Source organism: Larus michahellis, chromosome 4 (assembly GCF_964199755.1).
Source record: "Larus michahellis chromosome 4, bLarMic1.1, whole genome shotgun sequence".
In the NCBI taxonomy this organism is placed as follows: Eukaryota; Metazoa; Chordata; class Aves; order Charadriiformes; family Laridae; genus Larus; species Larus michahellis.
This window is the reverse complement of record NC_133899.1, coordinates 36,269,893-36,289,180: the sequence shown is the minus strand read 5'-3', so window position 1 is coordinate 36,289,180 and position 19,288 is coordinate 36,269,893. Positions and strand designations below refer to the sequence as shown.

Genomic DNA, 19,288 nt, shown 5'->3' with positions numbered 1-19,288 from the left:
GCAGTCTGCTTGCTCTGCCCCACGGGCAGGTGCCCTGGAGACCAGCCACAGCTTTCCAGATGCAGGGGCCGCCCAGCAGCCCACTGGAATTCCCCCTGGAATCTCTGCAGCTTCCCCAAACCGCCTCCGCACGCAGGGAGAGGGGCTGCAGCTCCTTCACCCGTCACAGATGGAGGTGGGTCCCAGGAAGCGATGGGAGTGGTGTTAATCGGGACACGGACACATGGAGGGAGGGAGGGAGACACAATGTGCACACACATGGGAGCTGCCTGGACATTCACTGCTTGCTGTGAGATCTCCTGGTTGTTGGGTTTCTTTTGTGTGTCCAAAATAGATGATGCAGAACTGGGAGTGATCCGTGGGAGATGGACCCTGTTTGAAGAGCCTTCACTCTTGAGAAGCGCCAATGAAGTTGTGGCGACCTATGTGTGAAAGACCTGGGAAACAACTGCAGTATTTGGTCCTGCATCGTGTCAGATCCTTGAGGATATCCAGGCGATACCACTTTCAGTATCATCTTTTATTAGTGGGTCATGCATGGGAGGAGGCAAAAAGATACGGAGAGGGGCAGGAGAAGCTCCAGGCTCTGGATTCGCAAAGAAGCTGTTCCCACTGGTGAAGGTCATCACCAGGGGGTTCGGGCTGCCAGGAGGTGGCTGGAAGGAGAGCAGAGGGACAGGGCCAGGGCCAGGACTGGGATATGGAGTGGGGAGGAGAGGTGGATGGGGAGAAGCAGCAGGGCTGGGGGGCAGCCCAGGGCACCCCGGGGTAGGCGGGGAAGGTGGTTGTGGAGGATGAACGTGGCTGACAGCAGGATAAGAGAGCTCACAGGGACACCCGTCTAGGGAGAGCGGAAAGGGATGAGTCATAGAATTGCCTAGGCTGGAAGGGACCTTTCAGATCATTAAGACCAACCATCAACCTAACACTGACAAAACCCGCCACTAAACCATATTGCTAAGCACCATGTCTACCCCTCTTTTAAATACCTCCAGGGATGGTGATTCCCCCCCTCCTCTGGGCAGCCTGTTGCGATGCTCGAGAACCCTTTTGGCGCAGAAATCTTTCCTAATATCCAGTCTAAACCTCCCCTGGCACAACTTGCGGCCGTTTCCTCTTGTCTTATCGCCTGTTACCTGAGATAAGAGACCGACCCCCACCTCTCGACGCCCTGCGTTCAGGCAGAAAGCACAACTCCCCTCCAGCATTAACTGGAAACGGAATTTCTGCCCGCCCGCGCTCCAGCCGGCGACGGCTCGGGGACGGGGCACGACCGGTTCCCGAGGAGCCGGAGGGCGGGTTCCGCGCAGGATGCGCGGCCGCTCCGCCGCCCCCGCCTCACCTGCGGGCTCCCCCCTCCGCCCTCCTCCGCGGAGTCTGCGCGGGGCGGGGCGGCCCCGCCGCGCGTGGGAGCGGAGCGGGCGGCGGCAGCGCTTTGTCCTGCCCACACACACACACACACACACACACACACAGAGACAGACACACGCAGCGCAGCCGGGCGGGAGCCGGCAACATGGCCGGGCCGGCGGAGGGGCTGCCCGCCGCCGCGCTGCCCGGATAGCACCGCGGGGACCGGCGGTGCCGCCACCGGAGACACCCACCCCCCCCACCGCCACCACCATCCCCAGCCGCCACCACCGCCCTCCCCGCTCCCGTCCCCGTCCCGGGCCGCCGCCGCCCCGCCGGGAAGATGAGGTGAGCGCGGGGGATGCGCAGCGCCGGGCACGGCGGAAAAGGCGCGGGGGTGGGGGTGGTGATGGGGGGGTGTCCGCGGTTCCCCCCGCGATGGTGTCACGCCGTGGGGGGGGATTTCCTGTGCGGGTGGAAGGCGGAGGAGAGGTTAAGCAGTGCGGCGCTTCCTAGTCCTTCTCCGGATGGATAATGCGAGTGGGTGGTGACATTTTTGGCACGTTTGACTGTCAGCGCCTAAATCCATGCGAGAGATTATCGCGGCGGTTACAAAGGGCTTGGAAATGGGTGCTGCCGTGGGCGGCCCCGGGGATCCTGCTTGGAAGCTGCTGCTTCCTCGCAATCCCGCTGGGGACGGTCGGGGATGAGCCTCGGCCAGAGAGCGCCCGGCGGGCGGGACGGTGTGCGGGGCTGGCGGGGGGCAGGTCCCGGGAAGGGCGAGGGCGGCGGGGGGAGGATGGAGATGCGATTGCTCCCCAGCATCCAGCACAGGTCGTGCGGGATCTCCCGGAGTCTCTCTTGGGGGCTCCAACTGGTAGTTTTCCCGAGGTCAGTTTGTCTATTGTGAATAGGAAAAAAAACAAAAACAAACCCAAAACAACAAACTCACAGATTTCCTGCAGCCAGATAAGTGGAAGGAAGGAAGAAAAAATGTTATTTGTTTTGGTTTACGCTCTTCCAAATCTCCCTCTTTCCTCATTTACTCAAGAGTTCACTTGAGCTGTCAGTATCTCGGAGCAACCCAGCCTCTGATTCATCTTCTAATACTAGTGATTCTTTCCACTTAATTATTATCTTTAGCAAGGTAAAACTGCTCTGGGAAACCTTAAGAATAGAAATAACAGTTTGAAGCCAGATACCTCTCTGTGGTGCCTGATCCCCAGATTGCAAGGCTGGCATTGCTCCTAGGAAATACAGTGCAAGTCTAAAAACCTGCGCCTGCATTTACAGTTAACATTTACTCCTGACATTAGCATATGTGCCGAAGGCTTGGAGCTGCATGGATTTATGGATTTATTTAGTCATTTATCTTACCATTAGTTTTTTTCATTTGCTTAAAATAAAGTTCTTGGGGTGGGCTGAAAGCACACGAGCCTGCAGTGTCGGTGACTGGTGGCCTAGACCCCTCTGGTCTCCACACAAGTGGTGTGTCTCCATTAGTCTTACCTGGTCTGGTTACGATGCTGCTCAGAGAATTCCGGAGATCAAACACAACAGATGGGAGGGAAGTTTTCCTTTGCTCCCTCCCATTCAGTTTGTAGCCCGGTTGGCAGAGCTGTTGCCCCATGAAGGAGGAGAGCTGACTTTGACTCATGAGCTCATCTTCCACCCCCTGAGGAGGCACCACGGGCTAGGTGGAAGGCTGGAACAACTTTGAGTTTCTCCCACCTGGAGGTACCCTGCTTCACTTGGACTTCTGCAGTTGAGGGTTGTGCTTTTGGTTGGAAGAGGCAGTGGGAACGAGAGAGACCCACACAGAGTGTGAGTTGTGCACCTGAGGTGACCCCCACTGGGAGAGCCGGGGCCGCTTTCAGAGGAGGAGGGAGCTGCAGGGGCTTTTGGGAGGAAAAAGCAGTTTAACTCCAACAGGGGCTTCGGGAGTTGCCCGTGTCCTCACGTTCGAGGATGATGGACAGGGTCCTTCTCTGGGTTGGACGCCTGGCACCAGGCCGTGCCTGGTCTAGGTGAGGGAGCAGCCCCCAACCTGGGGCTGCATGTGCTGCTGGGCGCTTCTTGCTCAGCTGCCCTTTTCCGTTGTCCTCGTGTGACACTTGGCGAGTGTATCACACTTAAAATAGTCTTTTCTTGTAATTAGCACTTTTATACTATAACGGACATGCTTGTTTTGGTTTTTTTGAATGAATTCCTGTTTTTCAAGCTTTCCATTACTGATTTTTTTTTTCCTTGCTTATGCAGTCACTACTGAATAGGTTGTACCCGTCAGTAAATATATATCTGCAAATCACCTAAACCCTTTTTCAGTAACAATTCTTCTTTAATAAATATAGGCTATAGAATTCCAAAAGATCCTGTCAGGCTATATGCTCATTTAATAAAAACCTTCTTAAAACATTTGCTTAGCCATGCATGTTTTATTTATATTGCTTTTTGTGGTGAAAAGATTACAGTGCTGTTCCTTGCACAATTGCATTTATGCGATGGTTTCCATTTTTTGATAATTTCTTTATGCCTTCACTTGTAAGGTATAAAGTCCGTGGATGGCTGGGTGTACCACAGGTCTTAGTAATAAAGCATGATATATAATAAAAAAAAACATGATATATAATAAAAAAGATTATAATAGGTGTTCTATCTCAAAAGTGGATTAGGATTCCTGGGTGGGAAATGATAAAGTGCAGAGATGTTATTACTTCGTAGTGTATAAAAATATTGCTGGAGTATAACAAATGTTAGGGTTATTCTACAGCGGATACTCATTTATTTTTGGAAGTAACAGAATTAGCTCATATTTGGGGAAAAATGTCTGTGAATACTGCTGTAGATGAAAATAAGATTTGTACATTCTGTCAACAGAGGTGTAACCTCACATTTGTTAGGCACAGATGTAGCTTATAAGGCATCTGTGTTTCGGTGGTCTCGGTTCTTAAAAATAAAACCCAGCTCATAGCCTTTTGGGTGTATCCCTGAAAAAAAGGGTCCCTGCCTCTGTCTTTGCCACGACTGTGGGGAGGGTGAGGTGTCTCTCTCCGTGCTGCGGTCCGGAGGCAGCGGTGCAGGGGAAAGCCTCCCGCTTTAAGCACTTTGTTTATTCTAAACCAAACATAGAGTGAATTATCCGGAGGTGGAAACAACCTCTGAACAGGATTATTCAGCTTAAAACCGTCCTTACTCTCTTGCGGTAACGCAGGCTTTAATCAAACGCGAGGTAGGGAGTTTAATGCTGAAGTTACTGGGGAAGACGGTGCCCCGTAGCACCTCAGCGTTTGTAGAGTTCTCTTGCTCAAGTCAACCTTTCTGTTCTGACCTGTGTAGCTGCCAACTGGAAATCCTAAAAAGCTGTTGTATTTAGCCCTGGTTTAAAGGGACGGAGCAACACCCTGAGAAAAAGACAGCCGAGTATTCCTAGTAGAAACCCGTTTTAATAACAAGAAGCGTGTATATGGCATTCTTCTTAAACCTTTTGTTTGCAGGCATAAGCAAAGTCTTTACATTTGTTCCAATAAACACAATGTATTGAGCATTTCATTGTCTTCCACATTTTCCCTTCATTAAGCAGTTCACGAGATAACTCAAGAGTTTTGCCAGTGCTTTTAGTTTGCTTGGTGGGTAACTGGTGCTGCAGGTATGCAGTGGTTTTTTTTCTGTTTTCTTTTTCTTAACTGTTTCTTTTTTGTTTGCATCTGTAACAAATCAGAGAGAACGTGTTGTTGGTGTTTTTAATGTCAGAATTGGGATTATTGACCTCATGGGACTAGTGGCCTGTGTAGCCCGGTGTACTGTCTCCCGCAGGACAGTAGCAGCATCCCCTGAGATGGGTAATAAAATCAAGTTGTCTGTAAAGCATCTTTTAACCTTGTCACATAGTGATTGATTTCTGAGCTGGAGCAATGTGCCTGTAACTTACCTAATTTTTTGTTTAATTTGAAAGCTCCGTCCTGCCGTGTTTGGACTCCTTGCTCTGTGCCTGGGTGTTGCAGGGGAGGCGGGGGGACGGCTGGGAGTTGTCACACCACCTTCTACAACCCTGCCTTTCGGCGTGTTCGAGTTTGCGGCCCCTGGAGCCACATCTGTGCCAGGCAGTTCTGCCGGTGTCGCTCCATGAGAAAACACCCAGCCCTTTGACTCTCGTAGCGTCGTCAGTGATGTCTAAGCGCGGATACTCTGCCGCTGACAGAAAATGGCTTTTTGTTAAGCTCCGCTAAGACCTTTGGAGGGGTAGTTTAGGTCTAGCTGCAGGCAAACTCCTTTGGCAACAAATTTTGGACCTCCGTGGAATGTTGCAGCGGGGCAGCCGTGGCCGTGCAAAGGTGGTGGCTCATGGGGGACCGAGCGATGGTGGGTCAGGACCTGCGAACAGCCAGGCCGGGTTGTGCCTCTTTCACGCTAATTGTTATTCTCTATACTTAAAAAATAAACTTATTTTCCCCTCTCTAAAATAATGCATAAACTTCCGGACATCGTCTTGTGCATTCCCCCCTTTTCCGGAATATTTTGGATTGTATTCTTTGTGTAATGGTGTAATGGGGGCTGAAGGTGGTCTTTCAAGTGAGGGTGTGCAGGTGTGTTTAACTCAGTATTGCGGCTTTGTGTGGCGTCTCGCTTCTGTCCTTTCCTGGATCGCTCCGGCCGTGTTAAACAACAGATGTCCTAACGCGGAACGGCTCCGTTCGTTAGAAGTGTGTTGTGATTAAAGATGTCTGCGTAGTCTTTCCTTGTACTCGGTTAGATGCTTCCATTGGGCAGTACTGTCCTTCTCTCTTTGTAAGTATTTAAGTATTTTAAGTATTCTCTCTTCAATCATCAAAATCTTCCCAAAAGTGCAAACACAGTTCAGGCTCCAATAATTTCCTGTATCTTGCAGGTTAGCAGTTTTGTGACTTCTTTCCTTATTTTTCTTGCTGTCCGTCATAGTTTCTCTCAGTTCTGGGCGCTGTCTAAGATGAGCAGTATTGAACCTCTTTAGAAAAGATTTCTAAAGCTGCTGCCAAAATAAAATGAATCGTGACTAATGTTCAGTCCTAATAATTACAGAATTAAGATAAAATAAATTGAATGAGCTATTGATTTTCTGTATCTGAGAAGGTCACCGTAGATATTTCAGGTTTCTTTGCTGAATCTGAATCTTAGTATCATCTCATCCGCTTTCTATTTGCATTTAAAAAAAAAATAACATTAGCTGATGGTTTGGTATTGTCCTTCATTGCAGCAGATAAGCAGTGAAGGCTGTCCCAGCGTACATTAGTATTGCTCCTACAAGAGGATGGGGAGTTTTGGGATATATTTTCTGTTTTCTTCATAGCCACTGCAGAACAGTAGGGATCCCCCGTGCTTCCCCCCCTCTTTCTTTTTCTCAGCCCTGTGCCTAGGTTGGGTTTCCCAGGAGCAGGGAGGAAGGTGGAGTAGCTCTGCCACCCTTCCTTCCCCTCACCCCGTTGTTCGCCCTGAGGCAGATTTCATCTGCAGTCACCTACCCGAGACTTCCGTTTCATCTGCTTTTTGATCTGATGCGCCATAATGAGGGGCAGCGACCAAAAGCCGCCCGGCTACAGCTCAGAGCTTCCACCAAGACGCGTGGGAGGCATGCACCAGGAAAGCCCCCCTCCCTGCAAGACTATGGCCATAATGCAGCCCGGGGAGAAGACACCAGACCTCCAGACAGGCTGTCGTGAGGCCCCCTGGGCGTAAGGCAGCACACAGCCTTACTTGTGTTAATCCACCTTGCTCCTGGCTGATTAGCTGGTGGGGAGCTTTGCGGTGTAAGGATGGGGTGTTTCCCAGTCCCTGGGTGAACGGAGACATTCAGAGCCTGCACCGTCGGAAGCGGAGTGACGGGATGGTTCATCCGTCACGTTCTCCTGGTCATGGGTCTGTGTTCGTGGGTGTGCGCAGCACCCAGTAACGCTCCAAGTGTGTTTCAGTCTGGGTTGTGACTGAGTGAAATTGAAAACAGTTTAAATTTGGTCTTTTTTTTTTTTTTCTCTTTCATTTCTGAGGTATTTAGCGCTGCAGAATGTTTCTTCCCATGAGACTTTGCATTTTTGCGTTGAGCAAACACTCAGCATGGTATTGACAGCCTTTCCAAAGCTATTCTTCACTTGAGAGTTATAAAAGCGTTAAGAATATCTGTTCTTATTAATCAGAGGAGACAGACTGGGCAAGTCCTTACCAAAAATTCGTGACTGGAAACCTCCTTCACGTTTCTGACTATCCACAGTGCCATTCCGTAACATCACAACAACTAGTGAAGCGTTACATTTCACTGGATATTTCACAGTCCTGGAGCGGGAGAGACGTGTGGCAGCCAGAAACTTTTGATTTTCCTTCTTGATGTAGGCATTCAAGCCTTACGTTTGTTTCAACTTCAGTGTTCATTGATATGTTTCTTCTGAGTTCTCATATCTGCTCCCCTCAGCTGTGCCAAGTTGGCCATTTGTGGTTTGGTAGGGTGACCCGGATCATGAAGTTTTTATGTACGAAGACAGAAGAAAAGAAAATTTGCATTTTCTATACACCAAGGGTGTATGTATATAGGGTAGGAGCAGGCAGGTGGTGGAAAAGTTCAGGCAGTGCTTCCTGGCACCGCCAGAAATGCTCATGAAACTGTTTCTCCAGAGAATGCTGTTACAGCAGATTACAATTTGTCTTTTGCTGAGATGCTGCTCCTGCTCTTCCTCTTATCCGCTGCAGACCCTCCTACTCAGGCTCCCCAGTGCTTGTGTTACAAACTGTGTAGCCCAGCTGGTAGTATGGATGAGCATCGTCTAACTACTACCATGTTCCCAGTGCAAAAAGGGTATTCTCCTGGGTTCCTGATGGAGAGGTTTTTCCCCTTGAGTTATACGTGCTGTTGAACAGGAATTCAACACCCTTCCTCACCTCACTAAACCTCCCCCATGCCTGAATTCCCTCCAGGCTTTCATGTGATCACCCTTATAGCCAGCAGTGACGCTGGGCCTGTTTGATATGAATCACAGAAAGGTTTGGGTCAGAAGGGGCCTTTTAAGGATCATCTGGTCCAGCCCTGCCCCCGCCATGGGCAGGGACACCTTTCAATAGACCAAGTTGCTCAAAGTCCCATCCAACCTGGCCTTGAACATCTACAGGAATGGGGCATCCACAACTTCTTTGGGCAACCTGTTCCAGTGTCTCTCACCACCCTCATCATGAAAAATTTCTTCCTTATGTCTAATCTAAACCTACCCTCTTTCAGTATAAAACCATTGCCCCTTGTCCTGTTACTAGAGGTCCCAGTAAAATGTTGCTATCTTTCTTATAAGCCCCCTGTAAGTACTGAAAGGCTGCGTTAAGGTCTTCCTGGAGCCTTCCCTTCTCCAGGCAACTCCCTCAGCCTGTCCTCACAGCAGAGGTGCTCCAGCCCTCTGATCATCTTCATGGCCCTCCTCTGGACTCTCTCCAACAGGTCCATGTCCTTCTTATGTTGGGGACTCCACAGCGGGACGCAATACTCCAGGTGGGGTCCCACCAGAGTGGAGTAGAGGGGCAGAATCACTTCCCTCCACCTGCTGGCCATGCTGCTTTTGATGCAGCCCAGGATATGGTTGGTTTTCTGGGCTGCGAGCGCACATTGCTGGCTCATGTCCCTGTGCTGGCTTGTTCTCTGGAAGCCCCTCACCGTTGAGTGCAGATCTCATTTAGGTGAGCAATTCATTTCTCAGGCAGTAGGTGTCATTCCTGCAACTTGAGATCTTATAGTTTTCTTCTCTCTCTCTTCAGCCTCACATAGGTGCCAGGATGATTAGACATGTTTTTCTGTGATTTACTGTGGGGAAAAAGAAAAAAGGCAAAACCAAAAAGCTGTGTAGAGTAACTGGGCTTAGTATAGTACCATGAATTGTAGTGTGCCACGGGTACAGGCACGGGTAGATGCTCCAGAGAGGAGGACGTGGTTTGGGTCTGGCTTTGCAGCGATGCTGTTCAGGCCCCATCTCTGTCACTGTGGTGAGTTCCGCGGTGCAGATACACTGTGCTTCCCTGGCTGCTAAATCTTCCAACCATTTTGGCTTCATTTCTTTATCTGCTGGAGGATGACGATACTTACCTGAAGGGGAATTAAGACGATTAAGCAGCTAGGTCTCAGTCTAGCACAGGATTTAAGGATATGCTTAATTTGGTCCCGTTCAAGCTCTTGCTTTGCTAGAATGGAGTTCAAAAAGCACTTCTGAGGATGACAAGCGTATTTATGCTGAGCGCTAATCATTATGGTAAAGTTCCTTATATATTGCTGTCCATTCATTCCTTCCTCCTCTTTCTTCTTTTGCCTTTCCCATCATTCGCTGCTTCTTCTTAGTCAGCATGTGTGTTGCTTCCTTCCTTTATCCCTCGTCGGTAAGCCACTCCCTCAGTAACGAGGGGATCTAGAAAATAACACTGAAATGGCATTAGCAAGAAGCAGGGCCGTGGCCACCCTAATCCCTTTAATTGCATGCTGTATCCTTTTTTTTTTTCCCCCGTAGCTGTACGCAGATCAGGGGGTTGGCTGCAGGGACGTTCCGTGGGTGTGTGTTTGCTCGCGGCAGGAACAGCTAAACACAGCCAGGACTGTTGAATGCTCATGATAAAAGGTTAGCTTAAATAAGTAAATTCAAGTGAAAAAGCTGTAATTGGAAATAAGTCGGTTACATCTGTGCTGGATGAGTAGGAATATGTCTTCAGTCCATCCACTGAGTGGACCAGCGCTACTTCACTTGTGGTTTGTGGAGCACAGGACATCAAAAGAGAGTTTGAAAATCAGAAACGAGGAAATTAAAATCATCCACGTATGCACATATTTTCAGGCAGTTTGTATGTATGTACCCATGCCCATTAGCTTCTTACTGCTGTTATTACGCAGTTTTTGGTACTAAAATCATCATCATTTTATTAAATGACTCTGTTTTGTCTGTCACTCTCGTTCCCACCTGCCAAACAGTGCTGGGATTTGAGATAATCTGTGAATTCCGAAAAGGATTTGTGATTTAAAATGAGAGAAACACTGGACTAGCATATTTTGACAGAATGAGGTAACTTTAATATTCTGACTTTGTCATGAATTAGTGTTGAGTGCTGCAATACATTTGCATGCTAATCTTTCTATTAAATAACTAAATAGATCATCCAGGTGAATCTAAGTCAATTTTTGATCCTACCACTGTTACACTGAGAAGCAGGGATTTGAGTCATCCAAAAAAATCAGCCTTGCTATTCTCAGGCAATTAATTTCTTTGACTAGTCAGAGACAACATGGTCTTATATTCATTTTACCTGTACGCGTGATAAAATGTCCTATATCTGTCCCCGTCTGTTGTTTTGCTTGTCTGGTAGTAAGAACATCCTCCAACGAGGAGTTTCGTCCCTTAATTTTGCTTTGACACATGCAGTGTTTTCCATTAGAGGACTTCACTGAAGTGCTGCTTTGTCAGCTGCTACCAGAGCAATCCATAACTCACAACACCATTTTATGACTCCACCGGTAGTCCGGCATTGTGGTGGATCCTCCTGATGCCTCCACTGGTAGCCCGGCGTTGTGGTGGATCCTCCCTGAGCCTGACCTACTGACTCTTGGCTTTGTATTTATTCATTTTAATTGGTGTTGAGCGGTCAAATACTAGCTTGCAGCATATGAATCACGTACAACTGCCCCCAAGATTGCCATGGTGAGTGGTGATCCCTGGGGCCATCTAGCTCATCACATGCCCAGGAGCAGCCCCGAGTAGTGCCTTGCTCTACCTGCAAGTCAGCCCGGAGATGGTCACCCCCCTCCATCCTTAGGGATTTCAGCTGCCCACATGTAGTGCTGGAGGCAGGAGGAAAGCCGGCCAATGTTACAGCATTAAGGTCCTAATCTTGAAAAGACTTGTACACATTCTTGACCTTATTACTGGGAACAGCATCCTTGATGTTTGTGAACCTAATGACCGTTGTGATAAGGCCACTGACCGTAATAAATTTAAGTGTCTGTGCAAGTATTGATGGGATTGGGGTCTGATGGAGCAGTGAAGGCTCGCTTCTTCATTTGAGGGCAGAGCTCAGCGGGGGAGATGTCGTAGCTTTTAGGAAGGGAGCCACAAGCTGCCCTATTCCTGTCCTCTGCATGGAAGTCCTCACTTTTAACATATACAAAGAGGAACATGAGCATCTCTTGTGTGAAATGCTCCCCTCCCAAACGAACAACTATTAAGCAAGAACCTGGCAGTAAGTCAATGCCAAGCCCTGCCCTCAGGGGAGAGGAGGTGGCAGGTGGGTGGTACAAGGAGCGGGTTTGCTGGGAAGTGGTGGGGAGGGCAGGGAATGGTGGAGCTGCCCTGGTGGGGCTGGTCCTCCCCTTTCTGGGCTTCGTGAGCCAAAATGGAGATAATGAATGAGTGGAAAGATGGGCAGAGCGTTTAGCCTGACTGAGGAATGTGTGTGTGTGGAGGGTCCCACTGGGCCTGTTGTGTTGACCCCAGGGGACACCCCCTCATCTTGTGCTCCTCACCAGCTGCCTGAGGATGAGCTGCAAGGGCCTGCTCGTCTCTTCTGTCCTGTCTTGCTAAACAAAAATAGTGCCAGAACCGTGTGACTGCAACCCTTTGCGGGATCTCAAAAAACCTGAGCCAGCATACTATATTAAAATTTCATGGTATTAAATATGAGAGCGTTACAGAAATAGCAGAGGGGAGACTGAGCCAGGCAGCAAACCAGGGAGGGTGGAAATGAGTTTTCAAGAGCAATAAACACCCAGAAGGACATGTCTGAAGCTACGAAGCTTGTTCAAAGGTGTGCGGGGTGAGTGCCTCGCATCGTGCATTTCTCTGTCACCACCGTCCCAAGCGTGGCGGGGGTTCTGGTGTCGGTACTGCTGTGGGTCCGGTTTAGTCAGTGCTCCCAGTCTGAAAGCAGAGCGCTGGTGTTCTCAGCTGGCTCCATCCCCTGCACCGCTTCACCGTGGAGCTGTGTAAATGGGTGTCAGCATCACGCCAGCGGTGCCCAGATGGAAATGATGCTCCATGTCCAACCCTCCTCTCGGGGGGGACGTCATGCTTCCAGGAGCTCAAATTGAAATCACTGCACGGCCTGATTAGCCCAGTGGTTTGCTAAGGATTTCCATGCTAAGTTGCTAAAACAATGGTCCTTCTTCCTTACTCAGGAATGCTTTCTATGGCCTCATGTTCTTGACGCTGGTCTCCAGTCTTTGATCTCTTTGTCACTTTGGTCAAAGTCGGTCCCTGCAGACTTAGTCACACCCTGATACCAGCTGTCATCTGTTAGAGCCATCAGGGTCCGTTCGTCTTTTTGCTTTGGAGGTTTGGACACCGTTTGTGACCCTTAAAAGATGGTAATCCTGAGTGGACACTGCAAAACAAACAGCACAGTGAAAAGTTCCCCGAACAAACATTTTGGAGGTATTCTTGGGTATTAGAGGCTGTGGTTGAGCCTGGCCTTGCTAGGGTCCTCCTCTGCTATTTGAATGTAGTGGGATTATAATCTAATATCAGTTTCCATCTCTGATTCCCCCACACCCATGTCAATATGATAGGCCTAAACTGCAGTTCAGCTTCACAGATGGTACCTGCGTCGCAGAAAATATTAGATGACTGGTGCCCTAAATACGACAGAGTGCATTTGTCTACGCAGCTGCGTGTACAGAAAAATCTCTTTAATGGTAAAAAGCATAGTCACGTAAGAGGAATGTGAAGGGAGTTTGCTAGTCACGCTGTGGTGACTTTTCAAGTGTTGGAGCAGGGTAAGCAAAACTAGAATAAGACCTTAAAACTGTGAATAAACATGACAAGTGACTTTAACACATCTGCCTAAAGAAGCAGGCATTTTTATTTTATTAAAAGCAACAACTTTGATAACTGCCGTGTTTTCCTAATAGTACAAAACACGTGAAATATTTTAGTGACCTGCTATTTAAGGTACAACCACATCAAATGCCTCAGCTTCCTTGAGTTTCCTCCAGGACGTGCATTTCTGATGGCCCATCAACATCTCGTCAGGTATTGCAAATGCAGGAGGATGGAGAAGTGAAGACCTGCAGGGTCTGAGTCTCTCTCTCCAGCCTCTGGGCTCCGGCGGAACTTTAGTAAAGATGGAGAGACAAGGGAGAGCCTTCATGGAGAGTGAGCATACAGAGGCCCTGCCAGCAGGATACAGAGCTTCTAGTACCCCTTTCCTGGGGAATGAATTCATTGACAGCTCAAAACTGTTGATTTTGGGGGGAGTTTTCCAGCATCTCTTCTGTTCTCTGCTGTCTCCCTCTATTCTAAAGCTGTCTGCACAAGGACGTGAAGGAAAATTAATCCAAATCACCTAAAATGTGAATGTAAATTAGGTAAACTAAATTAAACCATTGTATATATTCTGTGATTCAGCGTTCAAGTGACCTTAATTTGATTAAGCTTAATTCACATCAAAGTAAATTATACTAAATATGAAATAGGGTTGATTTAATTAATAATGAGTGTGTCTGCAGGGATCTAATGTGGTTTGATTCATTACAGAAATGTTAATTCAGATTACCTTTCTAGAGTTTTCTCATGTAGATAAACCCTACAGGACAGTTTGTTAGTTCTGCCTAAACGGGTGTAATTATGTGTTGATTCCCTCTGGCTCCAGAAGGACCTTCCCACCACTCTCCTTGCGTGGGACTTCATGATCATTTCATTGTGGAATGTCTTGTTAATTTGTTAATCCAGCCAAAGAAAATCCATCAGTTTTCTGTTGGATTAGGCAGCTTTTGGCCCGGTTTGTGTCTGCATGGTGCTCCACAGGGTAGAGGCAGGAGTGTGAATGTGTGATCAAGGTGGAGAAGGTGGGGACTTGTTTCTCCTCAGGTGAACCCTTTGTGCAAGAGACAGCCTGCTTCCAGCACTGTTCATACGCCGGAACTTTGCTCTCCGTTTGGGTTACGTACCACATGGACCAGAAGTCACGAGTCTTGATGGAGTGGCTTGAAGTCAGATACCACCAAGTTTGATTTGCTCAATGGTTAGCTACAACTGTCATGCATTATTTGGCTCCGGCTTGTACTGGCTTGTACCGATTTCCTTTGGCTTTTTCTCTCCTTTGTGCCTATGCAGTACTACAGCATGTACCTTCTGAATAGCCGTCACCTAAGTAGTTTGTGCTTTCAATATACACAAGCTCTGCTGACCCGCTTTCTTGCCGTTTTTCTTCTTTTTCCATCCATGACTTTAAAGTTCTGTGAGTGTATTTTTTGCCCTTTGATTATTACAGGAATGGACACATGATAATTGCAAAGATGAGATAACTGGAACGGCTGAGACCTGCTAGTTTTTCCTGTAGGGTGTTTTTTAAGGGCTTGCTTTGTTTTCAAAGGATTGTGCAGAAACAATCTGATTTTATAGTGCTGTGCTTCAAGTGTAAAATAAGTAGCAGAATGGAAGCACCTGATTATTTTCAACAATTTGCCAAACTGAAGCTATTCAGGAAGATAACGGATAATAAATATGAACTAGATATAGCAAAGCTGATCTAATCCCATAGCTTTTTTTTTTTTTCCTTTCTCTGAAGATGAGTAAACCGGTATTTGAAAAGTAAAGAAATGACCTGAAACTTGGCCTGCACTTTAACATGAACTCTACCTTTGATGCAAAAGTCTCTGGACTTTGAGAGGTTGAAAGGAATATAATATTGTGCTTCAAAATTTGCTTGAAATCTATCAATCATCTGCAGAGTACTAGGAAATGCTGGCTGTCCCTGTTAGCATCTTCACACCTTCTAGTTTCAGCTTGCACACGGAATCACTCCAAAGCAGTGGCCAAAGGGTGCTGTCAGCCTCTAGAAGCTTCCCGTGATTATTCGGTTCAATCTGTCTGGAAACCAGGCTTTGGAACCACCGAGCTGTGCCCATCTCATCCTGTTTTAGTATCAGCACACCCAGACACATAAACAATGTGCTTCTTCATGAGGCGATGAAAATCAATGAGGCTTTGAAAAGACATGCTCTTTAAAGTCATGGCCTTATTTGGGAAGTTGCAAGAAGCTTGGCTGTCACAAGAGAATATTTTGGCTCCGTGACAGTTTCCTTTATACGGTTCTTCAGCAAGGAATCTCCTGTGTTTGTACAGTGATAACTTCAAGGGTTGGTTGCATGCCTTTTTTTCCCCTCCCCAAGAATATTTGCTGGAAGAAAACCCAATATGCTGGTCAAAAGAGGCCAAAGACCCCTTTGGACCTCTGGTCCAAAGTATGTAGAGAAAGCAGGTTTTCAAATGTAAAATGAAAAAATCCTGGTATTTCAGGGTTCCTGAGCAGATTCACATACATTTTTGTTATAATTACTTTTCTATACCCCCCCTTTTTTTTTTTCCACTACTCATTTGTTGCGTGCTACCTTCTGTTTATATAAGTGTGGGATTGTTTAGGAATAATCGCATCTGCCATCACCCTTTTGTTCCTTACACTCCTTGGGAATGTTTCCTTTATGTTCCTGATGCCTTGGGAACTATGGTGCGATAAAAGAGCCTGCACGACAAAGATAAATAATAAACTTATGGGAAGGTGTCAGAGACAGAAGCATTTTAGACTTGGAGTTGCGAGGGGAGAACGAGAGAGGAGAGAGAAGATTATCTTAGCGGCATTTTGAAATGGTTTCAGAAGAGGTAGTTGAAAGAGGAAGAGGGATTAGAGAAGAAAGTTGTGATTATAAGCTAAAAATCACTGTGGCTGTTGCTGAATCCCCTGTCCATATGATAAGCCAGTGGAATATAAACATATTGCAGAGACTTAAACCACACAATTTAGTGAAGACCTGAGGGAGGAGGACCTCCAGGCCATGCTGGTGTTGGAGCCCTGGGACAATGCCATATGGAGCTGTTGTGGTACCGGAAAGGACACCCTCAAGCATCAATGGCACTGTTAAATAATAGTAGTTTTTGGAGAGGTTGAGAAGTCAAGGAACAGAAGGTGAGGTCGACACAGTCTGGCTGTGGAACTAGTACCTATCCTTCAGATTTTACATCCCCAAAGGGTCCAAACTATCCTTCTCCCCAGGATATCGCATCCTCTCCTCCACTGTCCTTAGTGGGTTTCCTTTGACCTGTCCTTGCCCTTCCTGTGCTCTTACTGGCCCTACATACATCGCAGCTCTTTTCCACTCCGCCTTTCTGCTTCTGAGGAGGTGGGGAGGCAGCTGTGCAGGCTCATCTCTGTCCTCGGCCCTCCACCACTACAGTGCCAAAGGTAATAGTCAGCTGGAGCTGGCATGTCTTTGGAGAAAGGGCAGGTGGAGGGGGTGGTGAGCCTGGAGCAGGGGCAGCCCCAGGGGCCAGCATTGCTTGTATTTCCCAGGCACCAACACTGCCTGATAATGCTGATGTCACTTAATGTTGTGCTCGTCTAATAGCAGCCTGAGGCAGCAGAGGAAAGAGTGGTAGTGCCCGTGGCAGTGGATGGGAAAGCAAGATACTTGCAGCTTAAGAGAGCTTGAGCTATTTGCAGCAGATAGGAGGAATGCGACTGGGAATGTGGGGCTGGAAAGAGCAAGCGTCAGTTAGATGGATCTGCAGTGCTCTGAGATACAAATGTGAGTTCAAAATGCGGAAGAGCAGTGATGCCTGTCTGGGGCTGGAAGCTTAGTAGGAATTTTGTGAGCAAGGGGAATAAGTTTTGGGTAGTATTTGAGGTTTTGTGTTGTTCTCTCATTTTGTGAGTCTCGGGAATTCATTTGCAGAGCCTTGCTACTTCTGTCTTCCCTTTCAAGGTCGCTGGGCTGCACTGACTGCTCTGTGGCTTCATTCATTAGAAATTAGCTAAGCCAGGATTTGACTGGGATGTTTATCTGTGATGACCTGACCATTTCCTTCTGGAAGTCATTCATACATTGGAAAGACGAATGTATCTCGTGCTAGAGGACAGGTCATGCTCACCTCTCTTTGCCTCCAAAGATGAGGGAAGTAGGATTTGCTCATGAATAAATATTTAATACTCGAAGATATGAGTCAGTTGTCTAAAGTGAATTGGTGCCCAGTTCCATTTCAAATGATCTGGAGTACCCAAGTGATGGATGTGTGGCTGATGCACATGCCTTGTGGGAGACCAGAGCCCAGCTGGATGCCGGGTGCTGTACATGTGCTTGGACGCCTGGGTTTAGGCCACTGCTTTGAACCCCCAGCAATGCCAGGCAGGACGGCAGCAAGACTATGCAATGTTTCAGCAGTGAGCACTGTTGTGAGGAAAAAGCTTCTGTTTCCTGCAGTTCACTCTGGGGTTTGGTGTAAAAAAAAAAAAAAAAAAAAAAAAAAAAAAAAAAAAAAAAACCAACCCAAAAACACCAAAAAACAAACAAACAAAAAAAAACCAGTCAGTGGGTCTGGAGCCAAGACCCCTCTGGCGCAAAACCCACTCTTGATTTCCCCTGCTGTCCTTTCCTCGTCCTGTACACCTTCTTTGTGCAGTTTTGGGGCGGACAAAAGTGCATCTCATTGCTTTTCCCAAGGTTGTGACCCGGTTGTGAGACAGACTGGATGTGTTCTGCGTGGCTTGCCTGCTGGTCTAGCCTGAGTGATGAAAGGGACCATGTCAGCACAGGTAGGGAGGCAATAGGTGTAGTACTAAGCTTGATTCATGGTAATGTAGGGCGGTTTGTACTACTGCTCCTTACTTGGCTGTAAAAATGCTACTAGCTCTACTACAGGTAGTTAATCATGGTTGTATAGCCTAAGTAGGTAGTTTTTTAAAGAGAGAGGGAGAAAATGGGATCATTCAGTTGAGAAATGATAAGCCACGCAATTATAGCTGGACAAGTAGCTTGTATGTGTGACCTCCTGCTGTGCTCTCCCTCCTGAGCGCTCCTGGTTTCTTCTGGCTGCAAGAAATATCGCTGGGTCTCAAACTGTAGCGGTGGCTGGATGGGGGTCGGGGGCTGCTGGGGCAGGTTGCTGTAATGGTTTGATTTGTCAAAGACCTCCCTAGTTCGGTCTGTGCATTGAGCAGAGGTCTGGGGGTTGGCAGAGCCCAAATGAGAATTCAGACTTCATCAGTGACTTTGCTGCACAGTCCCCAAGCGAGCGGCGTGGCTTCCCTCACTCTTCCGTTCCCCACCTCAGAAGTCCGGCCCGTGTTAGATAACTCGCAGGAAGATTAGGAGAGAGATGGAGAACTCTGGATGTGGAAAACAAAGCAAGGTGCCCCAAACACATGGTGTTTGTGTTACTGTTTTGCTTCTTTATGAGTGTCGGTGCTTGTCCTTTCGTTAGGAAACGGAATTTCATCCCCAATAGTGTTGGAAACTGGAGAACTGATGATGTTCAGGTGATGTGGGGTCCTGAAAGCTGACCCGTTTCATGGATTGTGTAAAGGCTTTTGCTGCGATCCTGTTTTTTGTAATTTACATGCATTTGGCTCTAAAGTGTAACATGCAGCTTCTGTAAAAAAGGGTATTTTTGTCTTCATTTTGACACCACCTTTAATTAAAGTGTCAGACCTAATAATGTTTCACTGAAGAAATCAGTGAACCCTCTCCAAGGAGTCTTGGAGGAGCAGCAGAGAGCAGGAGTTGTGATATTTCTTGGGTTCTCAAAAAAAATTTAAAAAAAAAATCAGTTTTTCAGTCTTCAAGTGAAGAACAAATAAAAGATACAGATATGATATTTAAAACAGTACTTTGCAACTTAAACTGCATGCTGTGGTTTTGATTTCCCATGGAATGTCATACAACATATCTCCTTGCTGTATCTGGCTAAAAAACATTAGGTCTTTCTGCTGCTCTGCAAAGAAATTGGTAAAGCTGCCAGAAACCCGTGCCTTCACTGCACCGACCCTTTGCAGTGCGCAGTGTTGCCAAGCCACATGCATTTCAGAGATGGACATCCCTGAGCTGTCTCCTTTGTTATTGAATATGCTCGTGGCCACCCATAACTCTCTTCCAGCCTTATAGGAAGAAGGCAGCTTGAAGTCTCAAAGTTGTAGT

The 19,288-nt window shown here is 47.5% G+C and overlaps 1 protein-coding gene across 7 annotated transcripts in view; it reads left to right on the top strand.

The window, feature by feature from the left end:
* Window positions 1-1,293: 1,293 nt before the first annotated feature.
* Window positions 1,294-19,288, top strand: part of EVL (Enah/Vasp-like) — a 161,952-nt gene continuing 143,957 nt past the window's right edge. For 2 of the 7 annotated variants that reach the window (XM_074584013.1, XM_074584009.1), the window contains exon 1: window positions 1,397-1,698. In XM_074584013.1, coding sequence (XP_074440114.1) covers window positions 1,694-1,698 — 5 coding nt within the window. In that variant the 5' untranslated portion in view covers window positions 1,397-1,693. Of the gene's footprint in view, window positions 1,699-19,288 lie in introns of all 7 variants that reach the window. The other 5 variants (XM_074584008.1, XM_074584012.1, XM_074584002.1 and 2 more) reach the window with 5 other exon arrangements.